A 17754-nucleotide genomic window follows, 5' to 3' on the forward strand; every position below is an offset into this window, starting at 1 on the left:
ACACCCTATACCCTACTCTATCCTCTCATCCCAAGTGAAGACTTATAAATGAGAAAAAATATTGATTCTGAGAGGTTAATTAACTTGCTTTAGAATGATGACTGCATTCAAGGCAAGTGGCCGACTCAAGTTCTATCTTTATACCTCATATGGTCCCCAAGTACTGCCATAAGTGATCCCTAAGCCAGGAAGAATCTCTGAGCGCAAACAGGTATGGCCCAATAAGAAAAGAAGGAAGTTAAAAAAGGAAAGGGTGGGGGAGCTGGAGCGATAGCACAGCGGATGGGGCATTTGCCTTGCACGTGACCAACCTGGGTTCGATTCCCAGCATCCCATATGGTCCCCCAAGCACCGCCAGGAGTGATTCCTGAGCCAGGAGTAACTCCTGTGCATCATTGGGTGTGACCCAAAAAGCAAAAGAAAAAAAAGGAGGGGGGGGGCGGAAATCAGGGAACTGAATTGAAGAGAACAGGTAGAGCAACAATTCATTACAAGATATTTTGATACCATATCATGGCCCCTGGAAATATAGTCAATGGAAAACTACAATAATGTTAAGGAAATAGATTGGAATATACATGTATGTGTATGCGCGTATATATGTGTGTGTGTGTGTGTGTGTGTGTGTGTGTGTGTGTAATTCCACAGAATTACAGGATCAAATTTAAATGTGCAGTCCTTGTTTATCTTCAGGCCCAAACACTAGCATACATTTGACATTAAATTAAGATTTTTTTTTTTGAAAAAAGTCTTTTTTTCAGGGCTTTCGTCATAGGTAGGGCACTTGTGCCTTGCACGGAGTAACCCAGTTTCAATCCCTGGCACTCCATCTGGTCCCCTGAGCACCACCGGGAGTAATTCCTGGGTATAGAGCCAGGAATAAGTCCCTGAGCATCACTGGGTGTGGCCCCAAAATCACTGGCAAAAATGCTTTTCATTTTTCTTTCAGGGGAGCTGCTCACATGCTCTACTATCATGATAAACACCTAATGACCCCAGATAGGGTTGTGGAAGCCACTTCATTAGGTGTTGAGTGTTGGGGGATCTGTAATCTCCACCTCCTCTCAGTTGATTTGACTTGGCCAACCAGTCTGAGTCAGAGGCTAGAGGCTCTTATTTTCCTTTCCTCAGGGATATTTCCACATTCTCCAAGAGGGTGTTTCTTGAATATGTTCCTAAGTAAAACTGTCTGCCCTGTAAGTCTCTGAAAGTAGTCAGGAAAAAAAAAATACCAAACAGCTAAAAGCTGAAAAGGGCTGTTTTTATGCAGGTGCTTTCTGCTGCATTGCATTCGGGCCATCAAAAACACTGTTCTTAGGTGGTCTAACATGTTCTTTGCACATCTGGCCTTGGGCTTCTTTGACCATTCCAAAGCAGAGTTGTTGCCAAAATGAAAATGACAACTTGCATGCTGTGATCCTTTCCAAACAAATCAGGGCTTTCCATTTATTTCACTATAAAACTGTGTCAGATTTAATTGTCTAGGGTGCCCTCTGTGATTTTTATCAGGAGTTTCCTCCTTAAAGGTCATGTAAAAATAATGAGAAGGATTCCGTTAAACTGCCTGTTTCAGATTTTTTAAAGAGGGTTGTTGTTTTATTTTATTACTTTGGAGGGGTTTCTATGGACATGTTATCAATTTTGCCCTCAGGATTTCAATGGAACTTCATTAGGACCTCTCCAGTTATTTTTGTGAATAATTCTGCTTGACCTGATTTTATGCCTAGCATGTCTCCTTCATTTTAAAATTTTTTTCCAAGCACCCTTCTTACAGACAAAATAAATATTGTTTACTCCTCATTAATCTGCTTTCATTCAACCTAGCATGATCACTAAGTAGCTAGTGTATATTTCATTCCATTGTATTCATTGAATAATTTATATCACTGGGACAGAAATAGATGCTTACTCCTAATGGCTACTTTGTTCTGTTTCCTATATAATAAGATAAGCACATTAACATTTTGTTTAGCATTCTAATTAAGGCTAACCAAGATAATACAAGAGCTTGACAGGGAGCAGAAAACAATCCTCTCAATGGTTGCAAAAGAAAGCCATTCCAACCCCAAAAGGCATTGTCTAATTATTAATTGATTATTCTTTCATGATCAGGCTCTCATTCATTTTCTTTCATCTCTTCATCAAGGGTCTGTGACCTAGAGAGAAGACAGACATAGAAATAGATAAGCTACTTTTTGCATTGTAGAAATGTCAGTGAAGTATTTGGAGAAAATCCAAAAGATGGGAGTACTCTTGTCTCCCAGAAGACTCCAGAAAGACAGATAGGGAAGCAGTTCCTATTTCTCTTAATAGATAAAAACAAATGCTCACTGTTTTAATTTTATCCTCCCCTCCCACCCCCCGCCCCCATCGCTTTCCTTATTACTGTTATTGTAATGGCCAGGGAGTCACATGTAATTGATTGTGGTTATCGTACTCTGGGTTGTGGTATTTCTGCAGAGATTGTTGTCTATTTGTGCTTGATCTGATTCTGTGGTGCTTGCACTCCAGGGAGCTCACTCCTTGTCACAATGCTTGTACATCCTTAGTTGTATATGCATGTGCGCACACACTCACACACACACACCTCACACATACAGACACACACACACACACACACAATCTGTGCACCAGAAATACAGCTTCCATTGCAATGTGAAGGGCTTCTAAGCAACAGCATGTGAAGATAGCACTTGGTGCATGTGGGTAGCTCTGAGGATTGAATGTATGACCTTAGAATTGCTAGGCGATGAGTGCTTTGAGTCTCCAAGCCATCCCCTGCACCCCCTCAAGTAGTTGTTTTCAAGTTTATTTTTTATCAACATATCATTGGTTGCAGAATAAAGCTCAGGAATTTAACTTTATAAGCTCTGTGTATGGAATACTAGCCTACCACCAGGGTCTCAGTACCACCCTCACCTCCACCACACACACACACATACACACCAGAACACCCTCTGCTCATCCCTCCCACCCTTCCTCTTTTCTGGCAACTGCCTTCATGTTCATGAAGTCTAGGAGTTGGTTTTATGGTTTCCTGCCAGTTCATTTACTTTAGTAATTCATGCTGCCACATAAAGTGGAGCAGTAAGATTATGATCTTTTCGTTCCTTATTTCCCTTTATCTAATCACCCCTACATCCATCTGCTTGGTCCAAAAGGCTTGGATTATCTTTTCCGTTTTTTGTATTTGGCCACACCCAGCTGTATTTAGGGCTTACTCCTGGTTCTGAACCCAGTAATCACTTCTGGCAGTTTGGAGGACCTTATGTGGTTCTGGGGATCACACCCTGATTGGCCACATGCAAGGCAAGCATCCTACTTGCTATCCTATCTCTCCAGCCACTGTGACTCATCTTTTTTAATGACAGAGCAGTATTCTGTTGAGTAGATATACCACTAGTTCCTTGTCCTGCCATCTATTAGTAGGGACATAAGTTGATTCCTTATTGGAGCATCGTGTATACTTCTGCTGTGTTTGTTGTTTTTAAAATCAGGAAATTAGAACCTGACTGAAGACTTTGAAGGGAAAAAAAAGAGATAATAGCAGTGGAGTGAGGTGGTTGAAGCAGCAAGAGAAAAAGGAACAGAGGAGAGAAAAGACAGCAATTCTCCTGCTCCTCAAGAATTAGGGACTTTAGACAAGAGAAGTTTTGAAGTTACGAGAGGAAAGTTGAAGATTATTCGGTATTAAGGTTCGAGCAAACAAGTAGATGTTTACTGAAGCGATAGGGACCAAAATTGAAATTTTTAAGAAAAAGGAGATCTAAATAAGCTCTGAGGAAAATGGAACTCATTAGGAATGACAAAATACAGATCTAGGGGTCAGAGATCTGTAAAGGGTTAAGCACTTGCCTTGCATTAGACTGATCCCAGTTCAAACTCTGACACCACACTTGGTTCCCTTGGAGTGACACTTGAGCACAGTGTTAGAGTAGTTCCCAGACACCACAAGGCATAGCCCCAAAATACCCAAACCCCTACTTACAAAGGAAAAAGGAGTATATAACGTAACCATATGAACAGGGAAAAGAGTGGTGTAGACCCACCTTATGGCAGGTAAGGCTTACCTTCTATGCCCACAGACTGAGACTGGAGAAACAGCACAGTCTGTGTAGTGAAGTGGCCAGACAGGATAGCCCAGTTGGGACTGGGCTGTGTGAGGGGGTGCCAGGCAAGGGTGGAAGAATATAACTGAGTGACTCAAGAAGCTTTCCTCATGGGCAGCGCTGTGCCGGGACAAGAAGTGTTCTCGGCTCTTTCTCGGCCATGAATGTGTCAGAGCCGGGAAGTTATAGGTTTGGGTACAATTAGGACTCTTGTTGGTTTTTTTGTTTGGGAGCCTCACCTGGTGATGCTTGGGATTACTTCTGGCTCTGCACCAGGAATTATTCCTGGCAGTGCTCAGGGGACCCTATAGGATGTCTGGGATAGAACCAGTTTGGCTGCATGCAACTACTTCTCCTGCTTGAGAAAGGTACAGTTCTGGAGTTTGCAAGAGGGGTATTGGGGTAGCAGGGAATGCAAGCGGAGTTCTTTTATTTTTTCTTCCGGAAATAGAGCCATAGACCAAATAAGTTTGGAACCTCTAGAACGCAGCTTCTGGGGGCGAAGATATGCAAACAAATCCCACCATCCCCTTGATTCACCCCCTCGCCTGAACGCCAACTTTTCCACCTCCAACCCTGACCCCTATGTATCTCCCAAATTGCCTTTATGTCTGATTATCTCTGATTGTAGCTACAGATGCTGATTTTCCGCCACCCACAATGAGACTATAGCCAGGAGATACCAGGCTTTTATTTTGTTGTACTAGGGGGTCTTTTATCCTTCTTCAGATTGAGCTTCTCATTTATATATTTTCACTTTCACATGTCACTAAGTTTAAACGTTTAAACATTTCCCCCTTCAGTAGCCAACAAGAAAAACAAAGCAACAGCTAATGCAGCAATAAATTTATTTCTAACTACAGGAGATAAGCTTCAATGCAATGTAGCCATAAAGTATGGCTCCCAGGCCTTGGGGAGCAGCCATAAACTTGCATAAATAAAAGAATTTTAAAATACTCCTGACAGCATAAATAAGAGTAAAATATAACTCAAAGCTGGCAACCCAGGGCCAACAACAGAGCTGCTTACAAAAGAAAACGACCGTCGCAAATAAGGGAATGTTTGCAGCTTTTTCCGTGCTGTAACCTCACACCCCAGGCGAGCTGTGAGCATTGGTTGTGAGAAGCAACTGGCTCCTCTTCTGAAATGTTATGTTACATCTCCTGACACCTTTGGATTTGCAAAAAATCTGTGATAATCACCAAGGAAACCCAGGTGTACTGATGCCTCAAATAAGCGAGTTTGCAGCACATTGGGAGGTGTCAGGAGCACCTTGGGAAGGAGGAGAGCGGCCCCCCAGGGCTAGCCCCACAGGTGGGCTAATGGGATCAGGCTCAGCTCTGGGCTTTCCTTGACTTAGTGCTGCAACCCTGAAGCTGATCGTGAGTGAAATTTCAAAGTCTTCCTGAGGTCTTTGCCAGCTTCCATGCTAGCACTCAGCTCATAAGTGAGTCAGAAGATTTCTTGAGCATCTGTAACTGCAGGCACTGTGTGTGTTGCTGGGAAATAAGTTCACCCTGTATTTTCTTTCCAGGAACTGGCGAGCACAGCAAGGGTTATCCTAGGGAGCACTGAAAGTTTGTGAGAACTTCAGTGCACACTTAATCCAGTGGGTGGAGAATTCTCCAGAGGGAAGGGCATTCCAGAGAGAGGGAGGGAAGGAAGGAATCAAGATGGTGAGAAAAAGTGAGTTGGGCATAGTGGGAAAACCTTAAATGCCATTTCAGGGCATTTGTTCAACTTCTATGACATAGGCAGCAGGGCGCCCTTGAGCCATTTTCAAGCAAGAGACATCATTTATGTTTTGAATTTGTTTTATGAGAAGTTTTTGCTGGTGGTAGAATCGAGATGAGAGACAGATGAAGGGAGGGCTCTGGGGAAACGAGAAACCAAATGGTGTGGGCTTTGCAATTATAATTTGCTGTGGTTGGGTTTGTTTTTGCTGGAAGATGTAGAGAAAGACAAAACAGCACAGAAGCTAAAGTCAGAGTCTGGTTTCATGACTTAGCAGCCATGTGTTTGTGGGCAGGGGACCCCAGCGCTCACTGCCATGTTTCTCATCAGCAGAATGGGGGTAACAATAGTGCCCTCTGCAGAGAATGCTACTTTGGGATGCAGGTGGGAGTTTGGGGGCAAACCTGACTGTACTCGGCATTACTCCTGGCTCTGTGCTCAAGGATCATTCCTGGCAAGGCTCAGTGAACCTTATGTGGTGCCAAGGATTGAACAGAGGTCAGCTGCCTACAAGGAAAGTTTTTTAACCCCTGTACTACCTTTCCTGCCCATAGGGTTGTAATATATTTAACTAAACTCTTGTCTTTTGTCTGTGGAGTCCTTAAAACTGTCTGTTGTTTGGTAGATACTTAAGATTGTTCATACTTTCCATTTGTTTGTTGATCTACATTGCTTCTCTATTGCTTTGATTTCTTGATTTATTCATTTGATTGGTGTGAATGTGTTTTTGAGGAGGTCTAGGGCGATGTACTACAGATGAAATTTTGTTGACTTTTTTTTAAATTTTATTTTATTTAAAAAACATTGTTCACAATAATTTATTATATTCAAAATTCCAATACCAGTTCTACCACCATAACTCCTTTCCACCACTGTTGTTTCAAATTTTTCCACCACCACCCAAGCCTGCCCCAAATGCAGGTCCTAAATAATTTATTTTGTATGACTTATTATGAATAATGCATTAAAAATATTCCAAAAATTTCCTTAAAAGAGAGACTTGTTACTGTGTTTGGCATATTGAATACATCATGAGTAGCTTGCCAGGCTTTGCCGTAAGGACAAGATACTCTCCATAGCTTGCCTGCCTCTATGAGAGGGGCGGAGGACTGGAGCGATAGCACAGGGGGTAGGGCATTTGCCTTGCATGCAGCCAACATGGCCGACCCGAGTTTGATTCCTCCGCCCCTCTTAGAGACCCCAGCAAGCTACCAAGAGTATCTCACGCGCATGGCAAAGCCTGGCAAGCTACCCGTGATGTATTCGATATGCCAAATACAGTAACAACAAGTCTCACAATGGAGACGTTACTGGGCCCACTCGAGCAAATCAATGAAAAATGGGAGGACCATGACTGTTCCTTAGAAGAGAATGTGTGAAGATTGTTGTATCTCATCCTAGGGCCACTAAGCCCTTGTATAAAAGATTATTAACATGTTGTTACATGAGTGGGCTGGAGCAATAGCACAGCAGTAGGGCATTTGCCTTGTGCGTGGCCCGTCCTGGCCAAGCCAGGTTCGATTCCTCTACCCCTCTCGGAGAGCCCGGCAAGCTACTGAGAGTATCTCGCCCGCACCGCAAAGCCTGGCAAGCTACCCGTGACGTATTTAATATGCCAAACACAGTAACAAGTTTCACAATGGAGACGTTACTGGGCCCGCTTGAGCAAATTGATGAACAACGGGATGACAGTACTATAGTACAGTGCTACATGTTGAGCCTCTGTGCTAATTTTTGTTTATTCATTTATTTTTGGATTGAGATTCATTGCCTTCTACCTGAACCTATTAAGTGCTGTCTGCTCCTCCTGGTACATCTGTGGAGTAGATAGGGTGATAAACTGAAAATGACTGGGATTCAGAAGTGTCTCTGCAGCTTGTGGCTCTCTTCCAAGTTTTATTTGTGAGTCTCTGGATCATGGCTGTAAATGAGCTTATATGGCAACAGAATCAGTTTGTGGGCATGGCCCACGTTGATATTTTTCACCTTCTTATGTCTTCCTGGTTATAACTTTCGCAGCAGAAAATAGGACGGTGGTGCCTGAAAATTAAACCAGCTACTCCCCCCCCCCCCATGATGTAAAGTGTTAGCATAAAAATAGACCAAGAATGCCTCTGTATGGTGGTCCCCTGTGTCACAGTGTCATCAGGGAGCAGTGAAAGTGTTAAGTGATTTCCAGATTTTAGAGGGTTGGGTAGACTTACCTTCCAGTACAACATATTCTATTATTTTGATGACCAGCCTCTGAAATACCAGAACGTACTATGAGCCACACATGAAGGCAAATGCAGAAACACCTTTAAAAAATTTCCCCAAATAAAATGTTAACCACTGATGCCTTTGCTCCCCTCTTTATGAAATAACAGTGAAAGGACTGTATCACTTCCTTAAATTGGAACAGTAATGATATCTTCCATGAAGATAATACATTGGTCATTAAGGATTGTTTTATCATAGGCTTATTAAATAATACAAATGAGTCCATAAGTGTTGTTTTTATTATAGGCCCATTGAGTATTGACATACATATATTTTTGTTTCTCATTTGAATAATTACATGCTCAGATATTAGCACTCAGAGCTAAGCTGTAACTGGAGGTCAGCTGTTCCTGATGTTTCTCTGTGCTGAGACTAGTATTCTGGCTCTGCACTTGGGGAACTGTGCAGTGCCAGGACTGGAATCCGGGCCTCTGGCTTACAAAGCATGTACTCAAGCCCCTGTGTCTTCCTGAAATAGGACTCTTGGACAGGAAACTTGTTCGCCATTTGGTTAGAGGAAGAGTCCTAAGGGAAGAAAAGCAAAATATCCTGAAACCTTTTTCCTCTAAAGAAGGAAAGTTGTTCTTGATTGAGGGAGACAAATGTAATTATTGCTGTGTAGGGTTGACTTAAGTCCAACTTTCCTTGACAGGAAAGGCTTTAATTGTATCCGATAGTGATTCTTTATGAATGGACTGGATTCCTTTATTTTTTCAAGATGACCTAGCCACCATTCTCAACTAAAATACAGCATCATGAAATGATAATTAATATTTTTTTTCTTGCATCACACCCAGCAATGCACAGGGGTTATTTCTGGCTCATGCACTCAGGAATTAATCCTGGCGGTGCTCGGGGACCATATGGGATGCTGGAAATCGAACCCAGGTCGACCGCATGCAAGGCAAATGCCCTACCTGCTGTGGTATTGCTGCAGCCCCAATGATTAATCTTATAGAAGCTAATTCTTGAGGTGGCAAGAGATTGCAGTATCTTCCTTTTCTCCTCGTGGTTACTAGGAATTATGTTTCAGTACCATTGAGTACTTCTGAAAGAATACCCACAAATAATTCTCCAGTGCTTCTCCTTTGATTCATGGTGATTTAAACTAGTTCGCAAATTTGGACAATGTGGTTATTCTTTTTTTGTTTCTTCTTGTTTTTATTGTGGAACCACCCCTGGCAGTGCTAAGAGCTTACTCCTAGCTTAGCATTCCTGATGGGGCGCAGGGCACGATATGTGGTGCCAGCAGTGGAACCTTGGTCAGCTGCTTGTAAGGCAAGCGCCCTACCACTGTACTATTGCTCGCTTCAGCCCCAGTTTGGTTATTCTCGAACCAAACAGTTTACTGTGACTGTTTTTATCATAGTGTGATTATGAGGCTGGGCTCAGGAGCAAAGATTCCAGAGGAACAAGGAATTTTTGATCGAGTCCCTGCCCTACTAGGTATAGATGTATAACTTTAAGTGTGTTGCCTACTATCTGTCCAATCTCCGTCATGGGACATTCATAAAAAGCTCATGAGTGGCAGTATATAAAAGTCATCTGAGACACAAAAAGCACAAAAAATAACCAAATGTAGTTACAAGCATCCTTGAGGCATCCTTGTGGAACAAATAAGAGCAAAAAAAAAAAAAAAACCATTTTGAGGTCAATGTTTGTCTGTTGTTTTATTTCACAGGGAACGAGGGAAACCCTCACTCGACACTGTGCAGCCTTGGGTGATGCTCTTCAGAAAGAGAATGACTTTGCCCTTATCATCGATGGGAAAACCCTAAAGTATGCCTTGACTTTTGGAGTAAGACAGTATTTCCTGGACTTGGCCTTATCTTGCAAAGCTGTTATTTGCTGCAGGTAAGTTCCCCTTAATATTTTTAGATCTCAATCAAGCGCTTGTTTCTAAATTCTTGAGGCTTAACATTGCTTGAAATTACTCTCCAGTACTTGTAAATGTCAAGTGGTTTATGAATTCAATCACTAAAGACTCCAAGATCCCAAATTGGGACAGCATTACTAGCAGAATTTTGAAATCGTGTTTGAACATACTGATGACTTACTGTTCATAATTGTAGCCAGCAGGTTTCTTGTCATTTTCTGTGTTCACTATTGATTCTCTTCATGGTTTTATTTCTGTAGTCTCTGTCTTCTATATTTCAACTACGAATCTGTGATAGAACAGCATGAAGAAGATGCTAGATAGTGTGTTTTCCAAATAGTTGACCATTTTTGTGAAAAATTACTTCTCTGGAAAATAGTTACTAACTGTGCACTCCTTTGCCCTATAATTTATAACATACCGATATACTAATATAAAATGTTTTGAGCTTTCAAAATCTAACCCATGGAATTGTGGAGTTTCATAAACTGTTGACCTCCTAACATTGCTGTACTTCTTGTCCAAAGTCTTTCTCCACCCCTTTGTCTAAGTTGTTTAAATCATGTCTTCCTAAAATTTAAAGCCTGTTCATTATTCTGCCCTTCCAGTATCTGTAAAACCTGAAGATTTCCCTGTGAGTTATCTACGTAGTGGATCACGCTAGCATGTCAGATTAGGTCCAGGATAACATTTTTTTCTCCTGCAATGGGATAAAATTTTAGCAGTTTCTAAAGGATCTTCAGAATCTATGTTGTTAATATTATCTTTAAAACTGTAATATTTGCTTTTGCTTTCTTTAAAAACACACTGCCAATAGAACAGTGTTATACTCCTTAAGCCATTTTGGTGACTGGAGTTTATTCATTTAAGTATCCTCTGCACAATATTGTCTCCAGACTTATTCAGCATTCCTGATAGATGTTGCCTATTTATGGATTAACAAATACATTATAGCATGTAATTTAGGTGCTTCTAAGTAAGTGTCCTTCATAAACATCATTTCAGCCTATAAATTATATTCTACTCAGAGAATTATGAATCGCTTATTCTTCCCAGAATTCAAATCTGTTTTGCTGATTTAATTTTTTTTCCTTCCTGAGCCACATGTTAATAATATGCTTTAAAGTTCTTGGGCAATGTTTTGGACAGGTACTTAATATTAATTATGTCAAGTTCTTAATCTTGAAGAAAAGATGGTTAGCTAGTTTTTCTGGACTTCCTCATTTGCACGTCAGTATCCTTGGGCTTTTCAAAATGTGCTTCTGCCTTAGTTCCTGACTAATCTCTTGACCAAATCTTTGTAGTGCTCCACACTGATCCCCTTCTTCAGGATAATTTTGCTGCCCATATTTGACTGTTTAATAACTTTGGCTTAATAGACTCACAAGGATCAACACAAGTTGGCTCTTGGTGCCCCTTCCATGCCTTGTCTCTGGGCTCCCATTTGGAAACAGCGTCGAGTTTCCAGTTGATAGCGTTTCTACTGATACCCAGTGGCCAGTTCCCTTTCATGGACATCCCTGTCCCAGTCAAAAGTACTGCCCAGATTGGCAGAAATATGGGTTCCTGCTTGTGCTCCCATCTCTCCTCCTTCCATTTTGTTTTCAGTGGAATCACAATGGGTTTGAAAGATGTGGGAGGCTGAGTTCTGGCCTGCAGCTGAACCTCATTCTTAGAGTATTGCTTAACACGGTTACCTCCCACCATTCTTCAAAATGTTGAACCGCAAAATTAAACAATAACAGAAGGAGAGAAACACTAGAGAGCAGAGTCAAGGGAGCACAAATATGTTCTGTGCTTTTGAAATTCTCTCCAGAGATCCCTGTTCTAGATGTGCACAAGTCACATGGATCTCAGGGCTTCTCCTCCAGGTCCTGGCCCCTGGGAGTGGATTGCTAAAGGCTCATGTGTGTGGCCCCTGCCTTCCTCCCTTCCTCCCTCCCTCCTGTTTCATACATGTCCAAGGCTAAGACACCCTCTGCAGGCATGAAGTTTTATTTAGAGGTTTAAGGGGGGTTGGTTGCTTTTTTATTTCTTTTTTTTAATAAAATACCTTTTCTCAACTTTTTTCTTCAAATTGCCTCTATACTGCTCTCTTTTCCCATAAGGACTGTGGTTCAACTTCCGGTCTGGCTCTAGGAATCATCTAAGCCCATAATTACATCAGTGCCACTGCTCGATTTATGTCTGTGCACCTTCTTGGCCAGCTACCTCTTGGTATTTAAACTATTGGCACAACCCAGAATGTCTTCTTGCTTCCAGACCTCAAAGAATAATTTCCCTGAGAATGTTTCCATTCATTGTGGGTGAAGAATAGGTGGGCTTTTCTGTCATTTTTTTAAAAATACTGAGTACATATTATTTATTTTTTGGGGAGATTTGAGGACCACTTCCAGTGGTGCTCAGGGGATATATCTGGCTCTGTGCTCAGGAGTTATCCCTTGCAGTGCATTTCCGGGAATTCAAACCAGGACTGACCAAAGCAGCCGCATATAATGCAAGTTCCTAACCTTCTGTTCTTTCTCTTTGGCCCATGTATATTATTGTTTACAATTAGATGTAAGTGACACTGATGATTATCTCCCAGCCTCAGTAGAGACTCCAGTTATTATATTAGAAGATACTCCAGCTAAATGTTGAAAAATTCTTTTTCAAACAATAGTAGGGTACTGCTTCCAAAATTTGTTTCTATTCCTCTGAACGTTTTCTTTTTCTGATCTTTTTTGATAATTAATGGCCTGCCCTTCCTCTTCAGGCCTCTGCAATGTAGCGAGAGTGGAAAATGAGGGAAAGGCCTTCCTATAGTATAAAATGGGACTCTTGATATTAATTCCTTCTCCAGGATGACATCAGCTGCTTTCTTCCCTGACATTATCAGCATAAAGAGCAGCAGGCAGTTTTTAGTGTTTGCCTAATTGACGTGGTTAGGAAGATGAGCATTTTCCCTGAAGAGTCTCCAGCTAAATTGAAAGAAACAGTTGTTCTCAGTCCATCATCCTTGTCTCTCTCACTCACCACCATTTTCTGCAGGGAATAGTCAGAGACAGCACTGATCCTTTGCCCCCAAATCATCTAGCGCTTCTGAGGCCTGCTTTAGCTGACTAAGCTCAGATTGCCTGTGCACCGTTTAGAAACACACCCCCACCCCACCCTCAACTACCACCACCAAACAATTTTTTTAAAAAAATTTTTAAAAGAGCTATTCTGCAAAATAACAGAAGCAGATAACTAAGTCCTGATCTCAGCTATCAAGGTTTAAGCTTTTAGGTCTTGTACTTTGTACCTTGGTATAATGGTATCAAGGAAATTCTTGCCCTAATTATCACTGTATCGCTGTCATCCTGTTGTCCATCGATTTACTCGAGCTGGCACCAGTAACGTCTCCATTCCTCCCACCCGTGAGATTTTAGCAGCCTCTCCTTACTCGTTTTTTTCCCAATGATTGGAGGCTCTTTCAGGGTCAGGGGAATGAGACCTGTTGTCTTTACTGATTTAGGCATATCAAATACGCCACGGGGAGCTTGCCAGGCTCTGCCTGTGCAGGCAGAATACTCTCAGTAACTTGCCGGGGTCTCCGAGAGGCATATATTTATATATTTCTCTATTATTTTTTGCCTACTGTCTGAACCCCATCAAATATGGTGTGGTAATTATGGAAAATGGTTAGAAAGTGTTGTATAATGTGTCACGTGGCAACTGAAGTAGCCTGGAGAGTGGCAGCAGTTGGCTAGTGGAGGTCGGCTGCTAGGGCTGGGTCCCTTGGAGCAGGGAGGGCTCTCACCCGCCCCACTCTGGGGCGCCCCAAGTGAAAACAGCCTGACGTGGAGGCTGCCCTAATTATACATCTCTAGAACTTTTAGTAGCTAAACGGAATCTTTCTGATCTGGGCTTTTTGACCTGTGTCCCAAAGCCAGTCAAACCCAAGAAGAAAAGTAAGAGATCTTATTTATTGGTCTGTCCAGTGCCCTGTGTTCATGCAGTGGTTTGATTTGCCGTTATGTGTTCACCTGGCTTGATAGGAAACATGCATCGAATTTCATCGTAGAGCTGGCAAGTCTTTCTGATGATAAAAATGAGTAGCATGAGTCAGAGGATAAGACTTTTAACTTGCATGAGGCCAACCACAGTTAGATTCCCTACACCACATTTAGTCTTCTGAACACTACCAGGGGTGATCCCTGAGAACAAGCCCAGAGTAAACCCTGAGCACCAAGTGGGACCCAAACCTCTCCCCTCAAAAGAGTAAAAGATAAAGTGCTCTTCTGTGATCCTCCTTTTTTATTGTCCCTTGTTTGAGTTCACTGATTCTTTTCATTCCAATGATTGAAAGCTCTGGGCCATTTTCTTAGAAAACAAAACAAAACAAAAAAGGTTCTTACAAACATGCAAATTGAAGTGCACCTGTCTTCTGTTTTTCTGTTTTTAGCTTTTACTGGCTAGAAGGGGACCTACTCCTGGCTTGGTGCCCAAGGGCCTTTCCCCATGGTGTTCAGACCACCATGCAGTGCTGCAGCTTGAACTCAAAGCTCCCCCATACAAAGCATGGGCTTCTGCCCTAGGGGTCATCTCTCCTGCCCTAGGTGCACCTCTGCTGAGATTTCCCATTCTCCATAAAACTCCCCGTATACTTAGAGGGGTACAAGAAAATGACTCCAGGGTACATGTCTATGTGTGTATGCTGCTAATATAATCAAGCTACTCTGCTAGACCAGGAAGTTGTAAGTCTCTGCAAGACCAGCCGTCAGGGCACATGCTAGGCCCAGGTTCAATCACCAACACTACATAGTCCTCAGCACCACATAGTCCCCAGCACCACATGTGGCCCTGGAGGTCACTGAATACTCCTGGGTGGTCCAAGTAATGCAGCTGCATGCTCAACCCCTTGCACTGAACAGCTGGCCTGGTTGGCTAAGAATCACTAGTGAGGCCCCTGGGCCTCCTGTGCACCGTTTAGAAACACCCCACCCCTACACACACACACACGCGCGCACACACACACACACACCCTCAACTACCACCACCAAGCAATTAAAAAAAAATTTTAAAGCTATTCTGCAAAATAAGAGAACCAGATAACTAAGTTCTAATCTCAGCTACCAAGGTTCAAGGTTTTAGGTCTTGTGCTTGTACATTGGTATAATGGTGTCAGGAAAATTCTTTCCCTAATTATACATCTCTGAAACTTTTAGTAGTTAATGGACTGTCTCTGGTCTGGGCTTTGTGATGTGTACAATGACAAGATTTAAAGTGAAGCAATGGCTCAACTCCAGAAAACTGGGATGTTTAAAGCTGCTGAGTTCAGCTGTCATGGCACAGAAAGGCATGAAAGACAGCTACCCACCCACCTTGAGTTCTCCTCTCTTAGCATGGAAATTCCTGGGCCTGAGAGCCTCCTTTGGGCTGAAGAATGAGCCACTCCAGGGGCCACTCAGGACTGAGAAGCGTCTGTGGACTGTTTGGATCGGCTTAATTGGGGGAAGCATCTATTCTACCTCTTTTAACATTCGCTCCACCAGAGAGTGGGCATGTTGCCGTGAAGTTCTGCTGTGTGTAAAAGAGCATTTGGTTTCTGAGATCCTCACCAGTTCACATAACCCAGCCTATCAAAGAAGCTTACTTTTTTTTCTGTAGTTGTCAGTTTAGTTTAAACATATTTGGAGACTTAGGTTCTGTGACAGTTGGTTGAAAATTGGCCTAGAGCCTCCAGCTTTTAGACTATCTAGTAATCACTATCCTTCTACATAATTTATAGACTCATATCTTATGGAAAGCAGAAGTTAAATTGAAGTAAGCATTTTCCCCGACTTGTAACATTGCTAATCAAAGCTTAACCCCCTTCTAGACCACTTTCCCCATAGTGCGAACAAGGCTCTTGACTAAGGGCGAGGGGAATCACCATGTGGGATGGCTTTCCAGACAAACCCTTCCCCCTCGTCTGACCAAAGGGTCCCCCATGAAGAGGTCTAAAGGGTCATTTGCAATACTTTCTGTAGTGGTGAGTGCATTAAGTAAAGAGTCAAGACAGATCCACTTCTGGAATCTTTAGGGATCATTTAAATGTTAAGGATTTCTCTAAAGAAATGTTCCAGTTAAAGGGGAGTCATAAAGCACAAATGAAGCTAATAAATACTCAATAGACATTCCTCTAAAGGAAAAAAAAATTGGAGCTCACCAATGGATGTCAAGCAGATGTTTGGCTTTGAAAAGACTTACAAACTGTTAATGAATGTCAACCCTATATTTGCTTCCAAGAAAATATGAATAAATGTTAGAAATGTTGGGAGAATATTTCTTTCATGTATATGGTTAAAAGAGGACACAGTGAATAAGTTTTATGGCTTCATAAAATGCCTGTATTTTCCTTTGACATAGTAAGGAACTGTGCAACCCTGGCTATCTCATTTGCTGTTTTACCTCTACTGAGTACTATTAAAGCAACTTTACAACATATTATAACCTGGTAACTAATTATGTTGAACATCACTTAGGAAGCCCACATTTGACGGTAAAATATCTAAGAATGAGTGAGAAATCCAGATACAGATTCCCACTGAACTTCATCATTATACTAGTTTTTTTATATACACAGTTCAATGTAGGAAACTCATCTAACACACACACACACACACACACACACACACACTCACATACTTGTACATTACATAATTCTGATATAGCAGTGTTATATATAATTAACAGACTGTAACTATGTTTTTTTTTAAATTTTTTATTAGTGAATCACCATGAGATACGGCTATAGACTTTCAAACGTTCGTGTTTGTGTTTCAGTCATACAATGATCGAGTACCCATCCCCCCACTGTAACTGTGTTGTATGGGAAACTACAAAGAGTGTATGCAGCTCAGTGAGTTTCAGAGGATGAATATACTTCTGTTTCAGTCATCCCATGCCTGCATAACCACACCTCAGGAACCCCTTCATGCTCCCTTTAATTTTATTATCCTCCCTAAATTAACAATTACCTTGATTTCCATATACTTCCTTCTTAGATTATATTTTGCTCATTTCAGTCTCTTCATTTGGTTTGTTTTTGCCAACTTTGAAGAAACTTCTATGTCTTTCATAACTATATTCAAGTTTTTGTTTGAGGGAAGGTTTTTCTTGTTTGTTTGTTTTTTCGTTTTTATTTTTTGGTGGTATTCAGTAGGCCCTGGGGACCCTACTGGGAATTCTTGGCCTTCCAGGCCAGCAGTTCAAGTTCAACAGCCTAAGGAAGCCCTGCTGCTTCGGCCCCACGGAACCAAGGATTACCTGGACCATGCCAAAAGTGCTGGAGGATTTCTGGGCTGCAACCAACAATGCTTTGGGGATCATGTAGTACCAGAAATTAAACTAGGGTCAGGCACATACTAGGCTTGTGCCCAAAGACTTGTGACTTAACATTTGTACTACATCCCTACCCCTTATTTCTTCATTTTTCTATCAACCTTTGTGCCCACTCATATTACTCTATGTAGAAACACATTCATTTCTTTTTCTCACGTCTTTCTGGTCATAATATATCTATATATATGTATATATATATATAATTTATTTATCTCTTCCAATAGTGATAGCCCCAGAAGCTCCCTTCAAGTCTCTGTTGCCATGTATTGAAATAAATATCCTCTTGTGCACCCATACAAAATGTTTTTCTAGAATGCATTTCGGAATGGATATTGACTGTCAAATGCATTCAAGTATGTTTCACTTCTATCAAAATTGCCACTATCTTCAAACCAGATGTACTAACCAGATCCTAGATGACTTTTGCTC

The 17754-nt window shown here is 41.8% G+C and overlaps 1 protein-coding gene across 3 annotated transcripts in view; it reads left to right on the forward strand.

Annotated features, from left to right (window-relative positions):
• Window positions 1–17754, forward strand: part of ATP8A1 (ATPase phospholipid transporting 8A1) — a 244009-nt gene that overhangs the window by 146679 nt on the left and 79576 nt on the right. For all 3 annotated transcript variants that reach the window (XM_056125630.1, XM_056125629.1, XM_056125631.1), the window contains one exon: window positions 9784–9956. In XM_056125630.1, the coding sequence (XP_055981605.1) occupies window positions 9784–9956 (173 nt within the window). The remainder of the gene's footprint in view (window positions 1–9783; window positions 9957–17754) is intronic.

Source organism: Sorex fumeus, unplaced genomic scaffold (genome assembly GCF_029834395.1).
Source record: "Sorex fumeus unplaced genomic scaffold, SorFum_2.1 ptg000055l, whole genome shotgun sequence".
Taxonomy (NCBI): domain Eukaryota; kingdom Metazoa; phylum Chordata; class Mammalia; order Eulipotyphla; family Soricidae; genus Sorex; species Sorex fumeus.